The sequence below is a fragment of the Panthera tigris genome, chromosome E3, assembly GCF_018350195.1.
Source record: "Panthera tigris isolate Pti1 chromosome E3, P.tigris_Pti1_mat1.1, whole genome shotgun sequence".
Taxonomy (NCBI): Eukaryota; Metazoa; Chordata; class Mammalia; order Carnivora; family Felidae; genus Panthera; species Panthera tigris.
In genome coordinates, this window is record NC_056675.1 from 24,424,915 (window position 1) to 24,441,251 (window position 16,337).

A 16,337-nucleotide genomic window follows, 5' to 3' on the forward strand; every position below is an offset into this window, starting at 1 on the left:
TACCATCTGTCACTAGACAATATTATTATAATATTATTGACTATATCCCCTATGCTATGTTTATCATCCTCATGACTTATTTATTTTATAACTGGAAGTTTGTACCTCTTAATCCCTTTCATTTATTTTGTCCATCCTTCCACCTGTTTCCCTCTTGAAAACCCCCAGTTTGTTCTCTGTATCTAGAGTCTGTTTCTGTTTCTGTTTGTTCATTTGTTTTTTTAGATTCCATGTATAAGTAAAATCACATGGTATTTTTCTCTCTCTGTATAACTTATTTCACTTAGAATAATACCATCTACATCCATCCATGTTGTTGCAAATGGCAAGATAACATTTTTTATGGCTAAGTGATATTCCATTGTATATACATCTTCTTTATCCCTTCATCTATCAATGGACACTTAGGTTACTTCTGTATCTTGACTACTGTAAATAGTTCTGCAATAAACATAGGGGTGCATGCATATATCTTTTTGAATTAGTGTTTTTGTTTTCTTTGGGTAAATACTCAGTAGTGAAATTTCCAGATCATATGACATTTCCATTTCTATTTTTTTAAGAACCTCATCACTGCCTGCTGGGAATTTTGAAATCTCTGACCCCAAGGACCACCTGGAAGAACCCACTCACTTCCTTTTATCATGTATCACTTCTTTCTCTATTTCAATTTCTTCCCTTCAAGTGTAAATGTGGTCAAGTTATTTAATGTATAAAATATCTCCTATCTCATTCCCACAACTTTGAGTGAATGTTTCTCAAACTTCTCACAAGTGAACTTTCTTTGCTTCAAAACTGACTTTCTCAGCACCTGTCCCTGCCTCTCCGCCACCTCCACCCCGGCCTATCCCCCGGCTGGCCAGCGGCGTTGGTGGGGAGGGGGACAGTAGTTGTAGACGCCCGCCCTTGCCTCAGAGAAGCTTCCTGGTTGTTGCACAGTCTCACCATTTGGGGAAAGTCCATGCTAGAAAACTGAAGCAATTAATGGGGGAATATGATCAGATTTCGTCACCAAGTTCCCAGCCTGATAAAGAGAACCCCTTGTTTTCAACCTAATGAAGCATTCAAAGAAGACATATGACTCTTTTCAAGATGAACTTGAAGATTATATCAAAGTGCAGAAAGCCAGAGGCGTAGAGCCAAAGACTTGTTTCAGAAAGATGAGAGAGGACTGTTTGGAAACTTGTGGGTACAAAGAAGAGGTTGATTACAGACCGAGGCATAGAATGTTTGATCACAGACTCTCATCTGAGACTGTCCAGACCTACCAGAGATCATGCTCTATTTCACCAAAGGTGGAAAACCGGTTACCTCAGTGGCTACCAGCTCATGACAGCAGGCTAAGACTAGACTCTCTGAACTACTGCCAGTTCACCAGGGACTGTTTCTCAGAAAAACCAGGACCCCTGAACCTTAGTCAGCAAGGGTATAACTGTCGCCCATACAGTGTGGAATCTGGAGTTTACAAGCGTCTCTCCTCAGAAAACAGTGCCAGCGCCCATCAAGCCAGTCATAAACAGATACATCAGCAGGGGAAAAGGCACCCAGAGGAAGCCAGAGAAAAAGCAGAGGAGGAGCGGCCCAAGTATAGGAGGAAAAAAGGTTGTGAGGAATTAGATTTAGACAAACACAAGAACTTCCAAAGAAATGAAACACAAATGGAAACAGTCAGGGTTAGAAAAGCTTAAGAATCGAAAGGAGAAAAAAGGCCGAGATGTGGCCTCTAAGAAAGAGGAATTTAAGCGTAGAAAAGAGAAAAAGGAACAAGGTAAAGAGAGGACAGAGGAAGAAATGCTTTGGGACCAGTCTATCCTTAGATTTTGAAGATCCTGAGTTGGTTCTCCTGAGGTTAAATTGAAAAAATAGTTGAGGAGCTTGGTTTTATGATGTCCATGTTCATATCGATTTTTTCATGTGAACAGGTACTTTAATTTCTAACAACAGGCCAAGTGAACTGGAAGTATTTAATGTGGTTACTCTCCAGCACGGAAGTTACTTTTCCTCATTTCCTGAAAACATCCCTACATTTTTCTTCTATATAATGTAATTTTCCTTAATGAGAGTGGCACTGCTTTTACTCATCAAATTGCTATGATAGTAGAAGTATTTTTCCCTTGGGAGGTCACTTATTTTAAATTGAAGTATTAACGGGCTTTGCAGAATCTATTTCTTGATTAGGTTTGTTTTAGTTTTGGGTGGGATATTTTTATATTCATTAGTTTTCTCTTTGACACAATTTAGACTGATTTTTTTTCCTTTGTTAGACCTAACTTGCAGTGTATTTTCTAGATTGCAAAGTGGAAAATGAAATACATTATAATAATAATAAGCTAAGGTTACATATAGTTTTAAGAGTTTCAAAGAGTCTTGATATAAAATCAGTTTATATTCTGGAAATATTTATAATAAAGTGTTCTAATTTCTGAAAAAAAAACAAAACTAACTTTCTTCAAAGTATAATCCAAATTCTTAGCTTCACCTCTGTTACTAGAATACTATTCATCCTAGAGCATGCAGACTCCCACAACCCCATCTTCCTGATGTCATAATGACAATGTCCTGTGAACTAAAGAGGAAAGAAATGCACCATTCAGGCTCCCATTACTACCACCCAACTGACCATAGTACAATAGTTCTTGCTAACTGCATCAGTGAAGTTCTAGTTGCTAAATCCAATATACAGGTGTCTGGGTGGCTCAGTCAGTTAAGTGTCTGCCTCTTGATTTCAGCTCACGGTTTGTGAGTTTGAGCCCCGCATCAGGCTCTGTGCTGACACCATGGAGCCTGCTTAGGATTTTCTATCTCCTCTCTCTGTCTCTCTGTCTCTCTCTCTCTCTTTCTCTCTCTCAAAATAAGTAAACTTAAAAAAATCCAATATGCACTATTCAGGCTTTACGTTGCCTGAGACTTTCTGAAGTTTGAAACCTTTGACCATTTTCTTCTTGAATTTCCCCCCCACTTAGCTTTTCCCCAAGTTTATTCACTCTTTCCCAGGTGGCATGTAAACCAATGACTGGCTGATTCAGAGATACAAAAGACAGCTATCTTGCTTTGATTTGGGACCACTTGGAAAGGCCATCCTGTTCCAGAACTCTAATGTGCATGAAGACCTCAATTATAAGTGAACTGCATTTATATGTGAACTGCATCTTCTGCCCAGTCTTTCCTTCCTTACAGTACCTTGTCTGGCATATATTAGACGTACTATTGATAGAACTTGCCTTTTAATCTAACATTTTCAAAGAACACAAAAGAAACTCATGTCTTAGATTCTGCTCTCGTTGCCTATCCTCAAAAATTTATTTCTCTCTCCAGAATTTACTGAGCCAACAGTATCAATATCAATGTCTCTCATGATGGCCATCTATTATCTTCAGCATCTGTCCATTACCTGTACCTCAAGTCATCAAACTTCTTATATCTTAGACTGTAATAATGTCTTACTTTTTGGAGCCTTTTAGTGATGCTAAATTGCTCAAGGAACACATCCCCAGAGGTAACAGTCTCCTCTCCAGTCAAAATTTTGAAGGTAGTAGTTTTTCCAGCTCCATTGAATCCAAGCAATCCAAAGCACTCTCCCTTTTGGATTGTAACAGAGATATTTTTCACAGCCAGAATGACTGGATACTTAAAATATATCTTAAAAAAAAGCCAGAAAACACAATATAGTAAAGAATATTTGAAAATCAAATATAATAAATTTCTCAGATCTCTATGGACCACTACTTCAGACAGTTTTACAAGAACTTTTCTATTACACTGGGAAAAATACTCATAGATTCTGACAAACCACAGTGTGTCCCAGACACCAATGACATGTTCTTAGGGATAAATGAAGCCAGTATATATTGGCCAGTGGATGATGTTACCTTTGTGAGTTCCTTAATAAGTACTGCAGAATTCAGCAACTCCCTAGGCTGCCCCAGGATTCTCTGTCTTTCATTTTGTACATCTTCATCATCGGATTCTCCAGATAGTTCCTTGGACACTTTTTCCTATATTTTCAAAACAAGAATCATAAAAGTAAATTCTATTTAGGTGTCTGGTCTAGAGTGGGTGGTTTCATGAAAGCTAAACTGGGGATAATATCAAAGATGTTAACAAAGATTTATTTTAGTAATTCCATGAAGTCTTTGAATATCACCTCAGCATCGTGTACAACTTGACTGAGTTTTGAATAATAAATAGTTTGTCGGGAGAATGATGGCAGAGATTAGAGAAGGAAAAGTCATCCACATAGTAGAAATATTGTGAATTAACATGCTACAATATGTACTTTAAATCTTTAAAAGACATAATTTATTTTTTTAAATTTTTACTTAAATTCCAGTTAGTTAACATACAATGTAATATTAGTTTCAGGGACACAATATCGTGATTCAATACTTCCATACAGCAGCTGGTGCTCATCACAACAAGTGCACACCTAAATCCCCATCACCTTTTTAACCCATCTCCACACTCCCCACCCATCTGGTAACCATCGGTTTGTTCTCTATAGTTAAGAGTTTGTTTCTTGGTTTGCCTCTTTCTCTCCCCCCGACCCCACTATGTTCACTTGTTTTGTTTCTTAATTCTACATGCCAATTAAATCATATGCTATTTTTTTAAAAGACAGAATTTCTTTTAAGCATTCAGAGAAGTAATTTTTATAACTTGGATCTTTAAGAAGGAAATCATCCCAAGAGGGATGGACATTCTAAAAAACAGCCATGAATTCTAAATAATGAATAACTTTTCCCAAAATTAATCAGGAATAGAAGCAAGAAAATCAACAAGGCTTAACTAGACTTTTCCTAAGAAATGCCTGGACCCTATGGCGTATATTTGCAGGATAAATATTACAAGATAATATTGCTCTTTATTATTCTTGACTAGACCAAGTAGCTTTAGGAAACTGATATCAAGATGATAGAACAGAAATTTGGCATAATTTTACAGACTGTTTTGTCCAATCAATTCAGAACATATTCATTTTTATTTACACAAATTTAAAAAAATTAGGATTACATAGCATATTGTTTTTTCCAGAACTGGACACCTCAGGAAAAACTGCAGCCACAACTGAGATCAATCAAGTGTGATTTGTTACAAGTACAGCATGTTCAACAGTGAAAGCCTAAAGAAGAATAACTCTTTCTCTATGAGGGAAAGGAAAAAATCAGTAGGAATTCACCCTGAAATATTTTACAACTAACAGAATGTCAATTTGAGGAGATATGTGGACATGTGCCCTAGTGAAACTGGTGAAAATTATCCAAATAATAGTCATTTAAAGGTTCTGGAAATGATCCTAAGGGCATATAGCAAATTAAGAAAAATTTATTCAATAAATCTACTAAACTTGGTAAGAACGGGGAAATCCTGTGGCATTGGATCATAACCCACTCTCTCCCTCCCTTCCTATTGCTCAGAAAAGAACTTCACTTCAGGCAGGTGCAGCTATGAAAACAAAGCTTCCCCTTCCCTCACCTTTACAATTGAAGGCCAAGTAAATTCTGGGAGACACAGGATATCAGCATTTCTCATTTTGCAGAGGCTATGTTCTGGGTGAGTGTAAATGGGAATTTGGGGTTCCCTTCTTCCACCTATTCTCCACACAGGGAGTGGAGGATCCTCTACGTTGGGTGTAATGTGGACTCTAGTTCATTCTTAGGGCAGAGGCTTCATGCTGGGAGAAGTAAGCCAACAAGACCAGAGACCACTGTTCCCTACTGAGTACCCAGCTCCTGAAACAGTGATATCACTCAAGAAAGAAGCATACCACTGTCTCTGTCCTCAACTTTGGAGCCATGGCTCAGAAATTTTACCCAGGGATAGAGTTAGGTTGTATAACAGAGAGCTCATATATTCTCCCCCATAGAACTGCCTTCATTCGAAACAGGATAGAGAAGTTCAAGCCTAAAGATACTCTCAAAACAATAGTGGTTTTGTGTAAAGCAATTAAGAAATGACTGGTAGCTTCATTAGATATATAAATTAACCATAGGCTAGCTACTCTACTAGAAAGAAACAGCGAAAGAGACAGCCATGAAAAGCCCTCCTGGGTGAAACAAATCTTGAATACTGACCTCAAGCTATTTCTGCAAAGAAGCTCAAATTTAATGGATCTATCAATAGAGCAATTTATGTGTTAGCAGAACACATTGTTGAAATAAAAAATCAGCCAGCAATTAGTGGAGCTTAACAGTTGGGTGTGGATATGGAAAGAGACAAAGAGAGACCTTAAAACTACAGTCATTCCAGGGTTACTGCCCCCATGCCCAGGTCTGCATCCTCTGAGGAATAATATCAGATGCTTCACACTACAAGGAAAATAGACTTCACAAAAACATCCCAGCCAGTCACTTAAACAAACTAGCAAATGACAAAAGTTCCCTAGGAAAGAACAATACCTAGAGAACCAATACACATTTAAAATATTCAGGGGTGCCTGGGTGGCTGAGTTGGTTGAGGGTCTAACTCTTAATTTCAGCTCACGTCATGATCCCAGGGTTGTGGGATTGAGTCCCACATCAGGCTGCATGCTGAGTGTGGAGCCTGCTTAAGATTCTCTCTCTCTCTCTCTCTCTCTCTCTCTCTCTCTCTCTCTCTCTCTCTCCCTCTTCATTCTCCCCACTCTCTCTATCTAAAATAAAAAAGACCTCTTTCTAAAATAAATAAGTAAACAAACAAATAAATAAAATATCCAGAGTTCAGCAAAAATTATGAGATAAAAGAAACAGGAAACTGTGTTCCATACACAGGAAAAAGAGCAAGCAATAGGAACTGCATATGAAAATGAAAATGACCAGATGCAAGATTTAACAGACAAAGACTTTTAAAGACTTTCAAAGTAGCCATTATAAATATTTTCAAAGGAAAGGAAACCATGCTTGAAGAAGTAAAGGGAAGTATTATGACAATGTTTTTTTCAAATCAAGATTAATGATAACAAGATAGAAATTAAAAAAAAAAGAATCAAGTGGAAGTTCTGGAGTTGAAAATTATAATAACTAAAATGAAAAACTCACTAGAAGGGCTCAATAGCAAATTTGAACTGGTAGAAAAATGAATTAGAAAACTTGTAGATAGATACAAAGAGGTACCTGAAGATGGAGAAAAAACCAATCAAGAAAAATGAACAAAGCCTCAGAGAAATGTGGGATACAATTTAGTGCATCAATATATGCATAATGGGAATGTCAAATGGAAAAGAGAGAAGGAAGCAGAAAAATATTTAAATAAATGGCTGAAACTCCCCAAATTTCATGGAAAACATTATACACATCCACCGCTTAGTGAATACCAACTACAATAAATACAAATATATCTGTACACAGAAAAATTGCTGAATGCCAAAGGCAAGGAGACAATCTTGAAATCACCAGGAGAAAAACATTTGTCACTTATAAGAGATTCCCAACAAGAGTAACACCTGACTAAAATCAACAGCACAAGAAACAACAGCTGTTGGCAAGCATGTGGATAAAAAGAAACTCTTGTGTACTCTTGGTTGGAATGCACAGTGGTGCAGCCATTGTGGAAAGCAGTATGGCGGTTCCTGAAAATGTTACCAATAGAACTACCCTATGATCCAACAATTGCACTACTGAGTATTTGCCCAAAGAATACAAAAACACTGATTCAAAGGGATACATACACAGCTACATTTATTGTAGCATTATTTACAATAGCCAAAATATGGAGAGATGAACTGAGGAATGGATAAAGAAGTTTTATATATGTTTATATAAAACGTATATATTTATATATAAAGCTTTTATATATGTATGAACACACATATATAATATTTATACATGTGTATATACATATAACTTTTATATATGTACATCTATATGGATAAATGGATAAAGAAGTTTATATATATATATATATATATATATATATATATATATATTACTCAGCTATAAAAAAGAAATGAATCTTGCCATTTGTAAAAATATGGATGAAGCTAGAGAGTATAATGCTAATTGTAATAACTCAGACAGAAAAAGACAAATACCATATGATTTCACTGATATGTGGAATTTAAGAAACAAAATAAAGAAAGAGAGAGAGAAACGAAGAAGCTGACCAAGAAACTCTTAACTATAGAGAACAAACTGGTGGTTGTCAGAGGGGAGATTGGTGGAGGGTATGAGTGAAACAGGTGAAGGGGATTAAGAGTACACTTATCCTGCTAAAGATGCTTCTTTTTTTTTTAATTTTATTTTTTTAACGTTTATTTATTTTTGAGACAGGGAGAGACAGCATGAATGGGGGAGGGTCAGAGAGAGAGGGAGACACAGAATCCGAAACAGGCTCCAGGCTCTGAGCTGTCAGCACAGAGCCTGACGCAGGGCTCGAACTCACGGACTGCGAGATCATGACCTGAGACGAAGTCAGAGGCTCAACCGACTGAGCCACCCAGGCGCCCCTAAAATGCTTCAAGGTAGGGGGGCCTGGGTGGCTCAGTCAGTTAAGTGTCCAACTCTTGATTTCAGCTCAGGTCATGATCTCACAGTTTGTAGGGTTGGGCTCTGCACTCAAAGCGTGGGGACTTCTTGGTATCTCTCTGCCCCTCCCCACCTGCACAATCTTTCTATAAACAAACAAACAAACAAACAAACAAACAAACATTTAAAAAAATGTACACTTATGATAAGCACTGAGTAATGCATAGAATTTTTTGAATCACACTATTGTGCACCTGAAACTAATATAACATTTTATGTTAACTATACTGGAGTTAAAATTTAAAACTTAGTAAAAATATGGGGCGCCTGGGTGGCTCAGTCGGTTGAGCGTATGACTTCGGCTCACGTCATGATCTCGTGGTCTGTGAGTTCCAGCCACTCGTCGGGCTCTGTGCTGACAGGTCAGAGTCTGGAGCCTGCTTTGGATTCTGTGTCTCCCTCTCTGTCTGCTCCTCCCCCACTCATGCTCTGTCTCTCTCTCAAAAATAAATAAACATTAAAAATTTAAAACTTAATAAAAATAAATAAAATATAAACATGTACAGGCAAAATGCAGTAAAATGAATTGCTTGATATTCGTTACTTTGTTTTTTAAAGACGGCAATACAACAAACAAGTATTTGGAAAAAAAAGTATCTAATCATGGGAAATGACATTGTCATTCCCTGACTTATCCTAAGTAAATAATTGTGACTAGAGTTATGTTAGATGATACTCTTTTTAGTGGCATTATGCACAGCTGCTAGTATAGGTTGGAGTGGACAAGTTAAGAAGAGAGAGATGCTGCTGTAAGACTGTCTAAGTCTGCTTCAATTCTGCCTTCAAAATCTCATGTGAATCTCCTTCCGTAACAACTCTAAATTGGGATAATACAGGGAAGGGGATTCTGGAAAATAAAGTTCTGGCTTAGCTAAGTTGGCTTTATGCCTTAGTACATAATAGTCAAATTGGTGGAAACCAAAAATAATGAGAAACTTGTAAATAAAACAGCCAAAGAAAAACAGTGCATTACATAAAAGAGAAAGCAGTTTGAATGACTACCTCTTCGTATTTGAAATAAAAGAAACCAGAAGACAGTTAAATGATATTACATATAGAGTGCCCAGAAAAAAAAAATTATCAACCCAGACTTCTAATGAAAGCAAAAATATACTCCACAAATAAAGATATTTTCAGATAAAAGAAGACATAGCTCTTCTCTAGTTCTTAACTAAAATAAATGCTTAAGTAAGTTTTTGGTCTAAAGGAAAACCATAGCAGAGGGAAACTCATATATTCAGGAAAGAATGAACAGCACCAGAGATGCTAAATATCTAGGTGAATATAAAATCATTTTTTTCTATTACTTACTTTGAAATACATGCTGTTTTAAGGCAAAATATAGTATTATTTTTCATGGTTAATTATATAATGACATATATAGATGTAAGACATACACCAACTATAGCATTAAAAACAGTGAGGGATAGAGACAGAAGTTATGGTTTCACATTTTCTACATTTTACAATATTAACTCTAAACAGACTACGAAAGAAGAACTATATATTATTTTGTAAACCCCGCACCAATCATTAAACATAAGTATGGAAGTATAGCTAAAGAGTGAATTGAAAAATTAAAGTGGAATTCTAACTATATTCAAATAATCCAAGGAAAAGCAGAAATGGGAAAGCAGTGAAACAAAAATCTGAAGGGACAAACAGAAAACAAATAATATATGTATGTGGTAGATAGAAATACAAACTTATCAATGAAGGGCTAAATGCTCATATTGAAAAAAGAACTATGTATTATTTTGTAAACCCTGTACCAATTATTAAACATAAGTATGGAAGTATAGCTAAAGAGTGAATTGAAAAATTAAAGTGGAATTCTAACTATGTTCAAAGAATCCAAGGAAAAGCAGAAATGGGAAAGCAGTGAAACAAAAATCTGAAGGGACAAACAGAAAACAAATAATATATGTATGTGGTAGGTGGAAATACAAACTTATCAATGAAGGGCTAAATGCTCATATTGAAAAGGCAGAGATTATCAGAATGGATAAAAAATTAGGATGTAACTATATACTGTTTACAGTCAGAATAAATACAGTGAAAATAAGTGTGTGTAAAATGGCATACCATGAGAAAGTAAGTACAAGACTGAAGGTGCCATATTAATGTCATAGGAAATAGACTTTAAGACAAAAAAAAAATAGGCTTAAAAAAATAGTACCAGAGATATATGTCATTACCAGGTATTCTAGAATTTAATTAATCAGAAAGACATAATAAGTGTCTATTGGCTTAATGATAGAGATTCAAAGTATACTTTTTAAAATGACTGAATTAAAGGGGAGAAATAAGCCTACAACTGGGATTGGAGATTTTACAGTCTTCTTAGCAAGTGAAAAATAAATCTGACAAAAATATATCAGCTAGAGACTAGGTGTACAGCAATCCTATCAACCATCATAACCTAACTGATATTTATAGAACATTACAACTAACAAATGTAAAGTACACATTTATTTCACATGTACATGGCACAATACGGATATTGGTCACCTGCTGAGCCATATACAGCAATTATCAATGGTTTTTTAAAAAATTCACTACAGAGTATGTTTTTTAACTACAAAGGAATTAAACTAGGGATCAATAACAATATAGCTAGAAACTTTCCAAATATTTTTACATTTATTTACAGACTTTTAAAGTAATCCATGCATCAAAAAAGAAATCGTATAGGAAATTTAAAAAATACTTAAAACATTTGAATGATAACAAAAATGTACAAAATCAAATTTTTTCAGAGTACATCTAAAGGAGTGTTTGCAGGGAAATGTTTTGCTTTAAATGTTTGTGTTATTAAAGAAGAGAGACCTAAAACCTGTAGTTTCAGTCTTTCCATAAAGGAGCTAGAAGGAGAGAAGTAAGCCAAAAGCAAGCAGCAGGAAGAAAAATTTTTAAATGAAGACCAAAAATATCAATGAAAGAGAAAATAGTCAACAATAAAGAAAATTAGTAAACACAAAATTTGGTGCTTTGAAACAATAAAAACAAATACAGTTTATTGTAGGTAAATTAAACCTCAATGAGTTTTATTTAAGAAAACATATTTCTGTGAACACAGATTTTCTTTTACCCTGAGATAGTCATATATAGATACATGATTTTCAGGCTTAATGTTCCCTTTTCTTGGAGTTATTCTTAAGGATCATGCTTAATTACTTACCTTCCTGAATGTCTTATAGATACCAAAGTAAACATATTGACTGAGAAACGTTCTTAGCTTCCACAAAGTAGTGTCCAAAAAGAAAAGCAAGAGAAGGCAAATAAAGCCTGTGATACTCATTACAATCATGTACTTTCCAATCATTTTCTCTTCCAAAGAATAAACATTCTTCGCAGTATCTGAGGATGGCGGGGGTGGGGGGGGTGGGGGGGGTGGAGAGAGAGATTAGTACAGAACATTGACACTATGAACAAGGCCTGAGAAAACAATAAATAAGAAATATAGGGTGGAATGAAATATTAGGTACACTAAGTAAACTATTTGGAGTGTGAGAAGTGATTATCCTGCTACACTAATATTCAACAATGAATTCTGAAGGCCAATTTCATGAATATAATGTATGGTAATCAAGTAAGCTAAGCAGATGAATATTAATCTATTTATTATATGCTTATTATTACATGCCATGAAAAAATGCTCCAAGTCCTTTCAAAAGTGTGAAATCTTAAACCAATAATTAGAAGCCAGTATTAAAGTGCAAGTACTCTTGCAAAAGGTAACATTTTGCGTTTAAAAGGTAAAAATGACCATTAGTGATACTTCTTGAACTGTCTTGAGAAGTTGAGTAAAAAGTCCAGAATTTGTTATAAGAAAATTATATCCTCTCCCTCCTTTAAAAAGTCAATCTTTTGGAATGGTTTTGGATTTACAGAAAAATTGTAAAGACAATATAGAGAATTCCACATACTCTGCATGTGCTTTCCCTAATTATTAGCAACATACATTAGTATGGTATGTTACAATAACGAATAAATATTATCATTAATAAGTACCAAATATTACCATTAACTAAAGCCTCTGACATTTTCAGGATTCCTTTTTTTTCTAATGTAGTGTTATTCTTTTTTCTTCTGTGAACCAGTCCAGAATTCTGTATTATATTTAGTTGTCATGTTTCCTTTGGTTCCTCTTAGCTGTGACATTTTCTCAGATTTTCTTTATTTTTTTTTTCATGATATTGACAGTTTTGAGGAGTACTGGTGAGGAATTTTGTAGGACATCCCTCATTTGGGACCTGTCTAATGGTTTCTTTTTTTCTTCTTCATTATTAGACTGGGATTATGGATTTGGGGGAGGAAACTCACAGAAGTAAAGGGATATTTTTATTGCAACAACAATAAAATGTACACACTACCAGTGTGACTTGTCACTGTTAATGTTGACCTTGATCACGTGGTTGAGATTGTGTTTGTCAGCTTTCTCTGCTGTAAAGTTACTCCCTCTCCTCCCTTGTCTGTGCTCTCTATTCTCTGGAGGGAAGTCAAAATGTACATCCCACAAATATGGAGTGGGAAGTTATCCTCTACCTCCTAGAGGTTGGAACATCTACATAAATTGATTGAAACTCTATGGAGAATTTTTCTTCTATCCATCATTATTTATTTAGTCATTTATTTATATCAAAACAGATTCATATTATCAATTTATACTTTCAGTTACAAATCCAATACTACCTTATTTTGTTGTTGAAATTGTTCCAGCTTTGCCTTTGAACACTTTTCTAAGTGTTTACGGTTGATGTATAGAAATGCAATTGAATGTTTTATTTGTATTTATTTTGCATTAATCAACCACAATATTAGGCTTATAAAGCCTAATAATTTGTCAGGGGATCCTTTGAGATTCCTGCTTAGACCATCAAATCTAGTATTATTTTACCTTTTCTATTCCTCATACTTTAGAATTCTAAATAAAAAACACTTGATTCATGCATATTATATGCTATATATGTACAGATTTAAAGCATATCATAATGGAATCTATGAACCCAGTCTCCAAATTAAGAATTTATAAACAATTTTAAAATACTTAGATACTCCTTCATATATTTCCATCTTCCACAGGTAACCACTATGATGAATTGTATTCTGCATTCCTATTTTATTTAAATACAAGTAGACCATTAAATATATATGAAATATGTAAATATATAAAGCTATATATGTAAGTAAATAAAATTTTGTTTAATTCTTGAATTTGAACTTTATAGAAATAGTATCATGCTCTATGTATTCTACGGGAGTGTCTTTTCCCTCCGTGTTATCATTGAAAAATTTTTTCAAACATAAAGTAAAATTGAAATAATAAAATAAAGACCATTCCCTCCACCTAGTATCAACTATGTTGATGTTTAGCCATATTTGCTTCCTACATATCACCCCACTATATGTATATTTCTAACTAAGTTAACTCTGTGGCTTTTTAAATTTTATTTTCTAGTATGTGTTATTTTTATTTTTGTCTTCTAGCCATACTAGCTTTTTATGAATGTTGGTTATCTCTGTTGTGAATTGGGAATTTTCATGAACCATCAAAACAATAATTTTATGGAGTAGTGATGATAAGTTTGGGCTGATTCCTTGGTTGCTTAGTTTATGAAAGGATTTTTGTTGGCAGAGTGAAATGTAATTTCTTTAATAAATGTCCTTCTGCTGGTGGTAGTGGTAGTGTGGTGGTAATGTGGATACAGTTTTCTGATTTCCTGATAATCTTCCATTTCTGCAGTACTATCCATTATTGCTATATTTTCCTTCTTTTTGCACATCATCAAGCTTCTAAGGGATAATTCTGTCTTCTAGGTTGTTCTTCTCAAAAGTGATATCTTCCCAAGATGAGAATTTTATAAAAGTAATGAGAGATCAACTCACAAATACAGGAAGTTCAGAAAATACAAGCAAGGAAAATACCAACTTCCCAAACCCCACTGCGATCCATCCTTATCATGAAAAGGAGATAGGCTGACAATAAATGATTTAAGAACCCATCTTATGATGTTCGAAAATTAATCCCCCAAAATGGAAAATGTGGAAAATAATAAAGAGCTTAAATTGATAATTTAGGAAATAAACATGCAATAGGAAGAATCAACAAAAGTGAAAATTTGTTTTTTATTTCTTGTTTTGAGAGAGAGAGAGCAAGAGAGCGAGCAGGAGAGGGATAGAGAGGAAGAGAGAGAATCTTAAGCAGGCTTTACACTCAGCACAAAGTCAGGTGTGGGACTTGATCTCATGGCTGTGACATCATGACCTGAGCCGAAATCAAAAGTCAGACACTTAACTGAGCTACCCCAGTGCCCCTGAAACATGTTTTTTGAAAAGACTAAAATAATTGATAAAACTTTGGTAAGATTTATCAAGAAACAATGTGGGTGGAAAAAATTCAGAATGTCATAAGTGAAAATGATAAGTTCTATACAATTCACAGGTGTTAAAAATACTGGAAGATATGGGGCGCCTGGGTGGCTCAGTTGGTTGAGCTCAGGTCATGATCTCGTGGTTCATGAGTTCAACCCCCCACGTTGGCCTCTGTGCTGACAGCTCAGAACCTAGAGCCTGCTTCAGATTCTGTGTCTCTCTCTGCCCCTCCCCTGCTCATGTTCTGTCTCTCAAAAATGAATAAACATTAAAAAAAAACCCAGAAGATATTATAAACAAATTTACTCCAATGATTTTGAAAATTTAGATAAATGAAAGGATTCTACAAAAACTCTATTAATTCCTCTCCCTAAATTATTAATAGGACACCCAAATAATTCTATCTTTATTAAGGAAACATGATCAATAATCTCCATGTGTAATTATTCAGTCTATTTAATTTTTTTATTATTTAACATTAGAAAATCTGTTTATGTAATTCAACAGAATATGTAATTCAGTAAAACAAAGAGAAAAATCATTTGCCCATCTCAACAGAAGCTTAAGAAAAACTGAACAGTTTTTTGTGATTTAAAAAAAAAAGGTTTGCTAAACACAGGATAGAAAAAAAAACAAAACAAAACGTTTTTAATCCAAAAACTAGGATCCCTTTGAATCTCAGTTCTGATTCATCAAAGCTGTGTGAAATAGAGCATATAGTCAGTATCAGTGAAGATGTTCTCTCTGAAATTGGAGTGAAACTGGATGTCGGCTATCACCACTTTGATTATATTTAAATTGTCCTTAACAAAGCAGTAAAAGTAGTGTCCTTATTAGCAGCTGCTTTGAGTGTACCCATTGAAAATGAAAAATAATCTACTCATAAATTATTAAAGTTAATAAAATAATTTAGGGAGTTCAATATACAAAAAATGAGCTCTTTAATTTTATTTCTCTATATCAGCAAAAAACAATGAAAAATGACTCTTCAAAAGTGATACCATTTATAACATCATCAAAAGACATGTAGGAATAAAGCTAACAACATATCTATAATACCTCTAAACCAATAACAAATAAACAGTGTTAAATAAAAATGCAGAAGACATAAGTAAATAGATGGATGGCTAAAACTAAATAAGCAAAGGAATGTACCAAGTTCATAGACTGTAAAATCAAAATTGTAAAGGTATTAAATCTTTCAAAATTGTTCTATAGAATTAAGGCAATGTCAATAAAAGTCCTACAGATTCTGGGGTGCCTGCATGGCTCAGTTAGTTAAGTGTCTGACTCTTGATTTCAGCTCAGGTCATGATTCCAGTGTCATGAGATCAAGCCCCATGATGGGCTCCACACTGGGTGTGGAGCCTGCTTAAGATTCCCTCTCTCCCTCTCCCTCTGTTGTTCTTCTGCTCGTGCATGTATCTTGAGTACTCTCTCTCTCTCTCTCTCTCTCTCACAATA

General features: G+C 34.8%; 2 protein-coding genes across 10 annotated transcripts in view; one reads left to right on the top strand and one right to left on the bottom strand.

The window, feature by feature from the left end:
- The window catches only part of LOC102957398 (phospholipid-transporting ATPase ABCA3-like), a 182,212-nt gene that overhangs the window by 23,608 nt on the left and 142,267 nt on the right, over window positions 1-16,337 (bottom strand). For all 9 annotated transcript variants that reach the window (XR_006212428.1, XM_042971606.1, XM_042971605.1 and 6 more), the window contains 3 exons: window positions 11,680-11,858; window positions 3,870-3,995; window positions 3,445-3,639 (listed from right to left, as the gene is read on the bottom strand). Coding sequence is in view for 8 of the 9 variants with exons in the window: in XM_042971606.1 (XP_042827540.1) it covers window positions 3,445-3,639; window positions 3,870-3,995; window positions 11,680-11,858 (500 nt within the window). In the remaining variant the exon portion in view is untranslated. The remainder of the gene's footprint in view (window positions 1-3,444; window positions 3,640-3,869; window positions 3,996-11,679; window positions 11,859-16,337) is intronic.
- Window positions 916-1,824, top strand: LOC102962933 (lysine-rich coiled-coil protein 1-like). The gene is given in 2 exon segments (XM_015538357.2): window positions 916-1,675; window positions 1,677-1,824. Coding segments are annotated over 2 exon segments (768 nt in total). The 5' UTR covers window positions 916-1,055.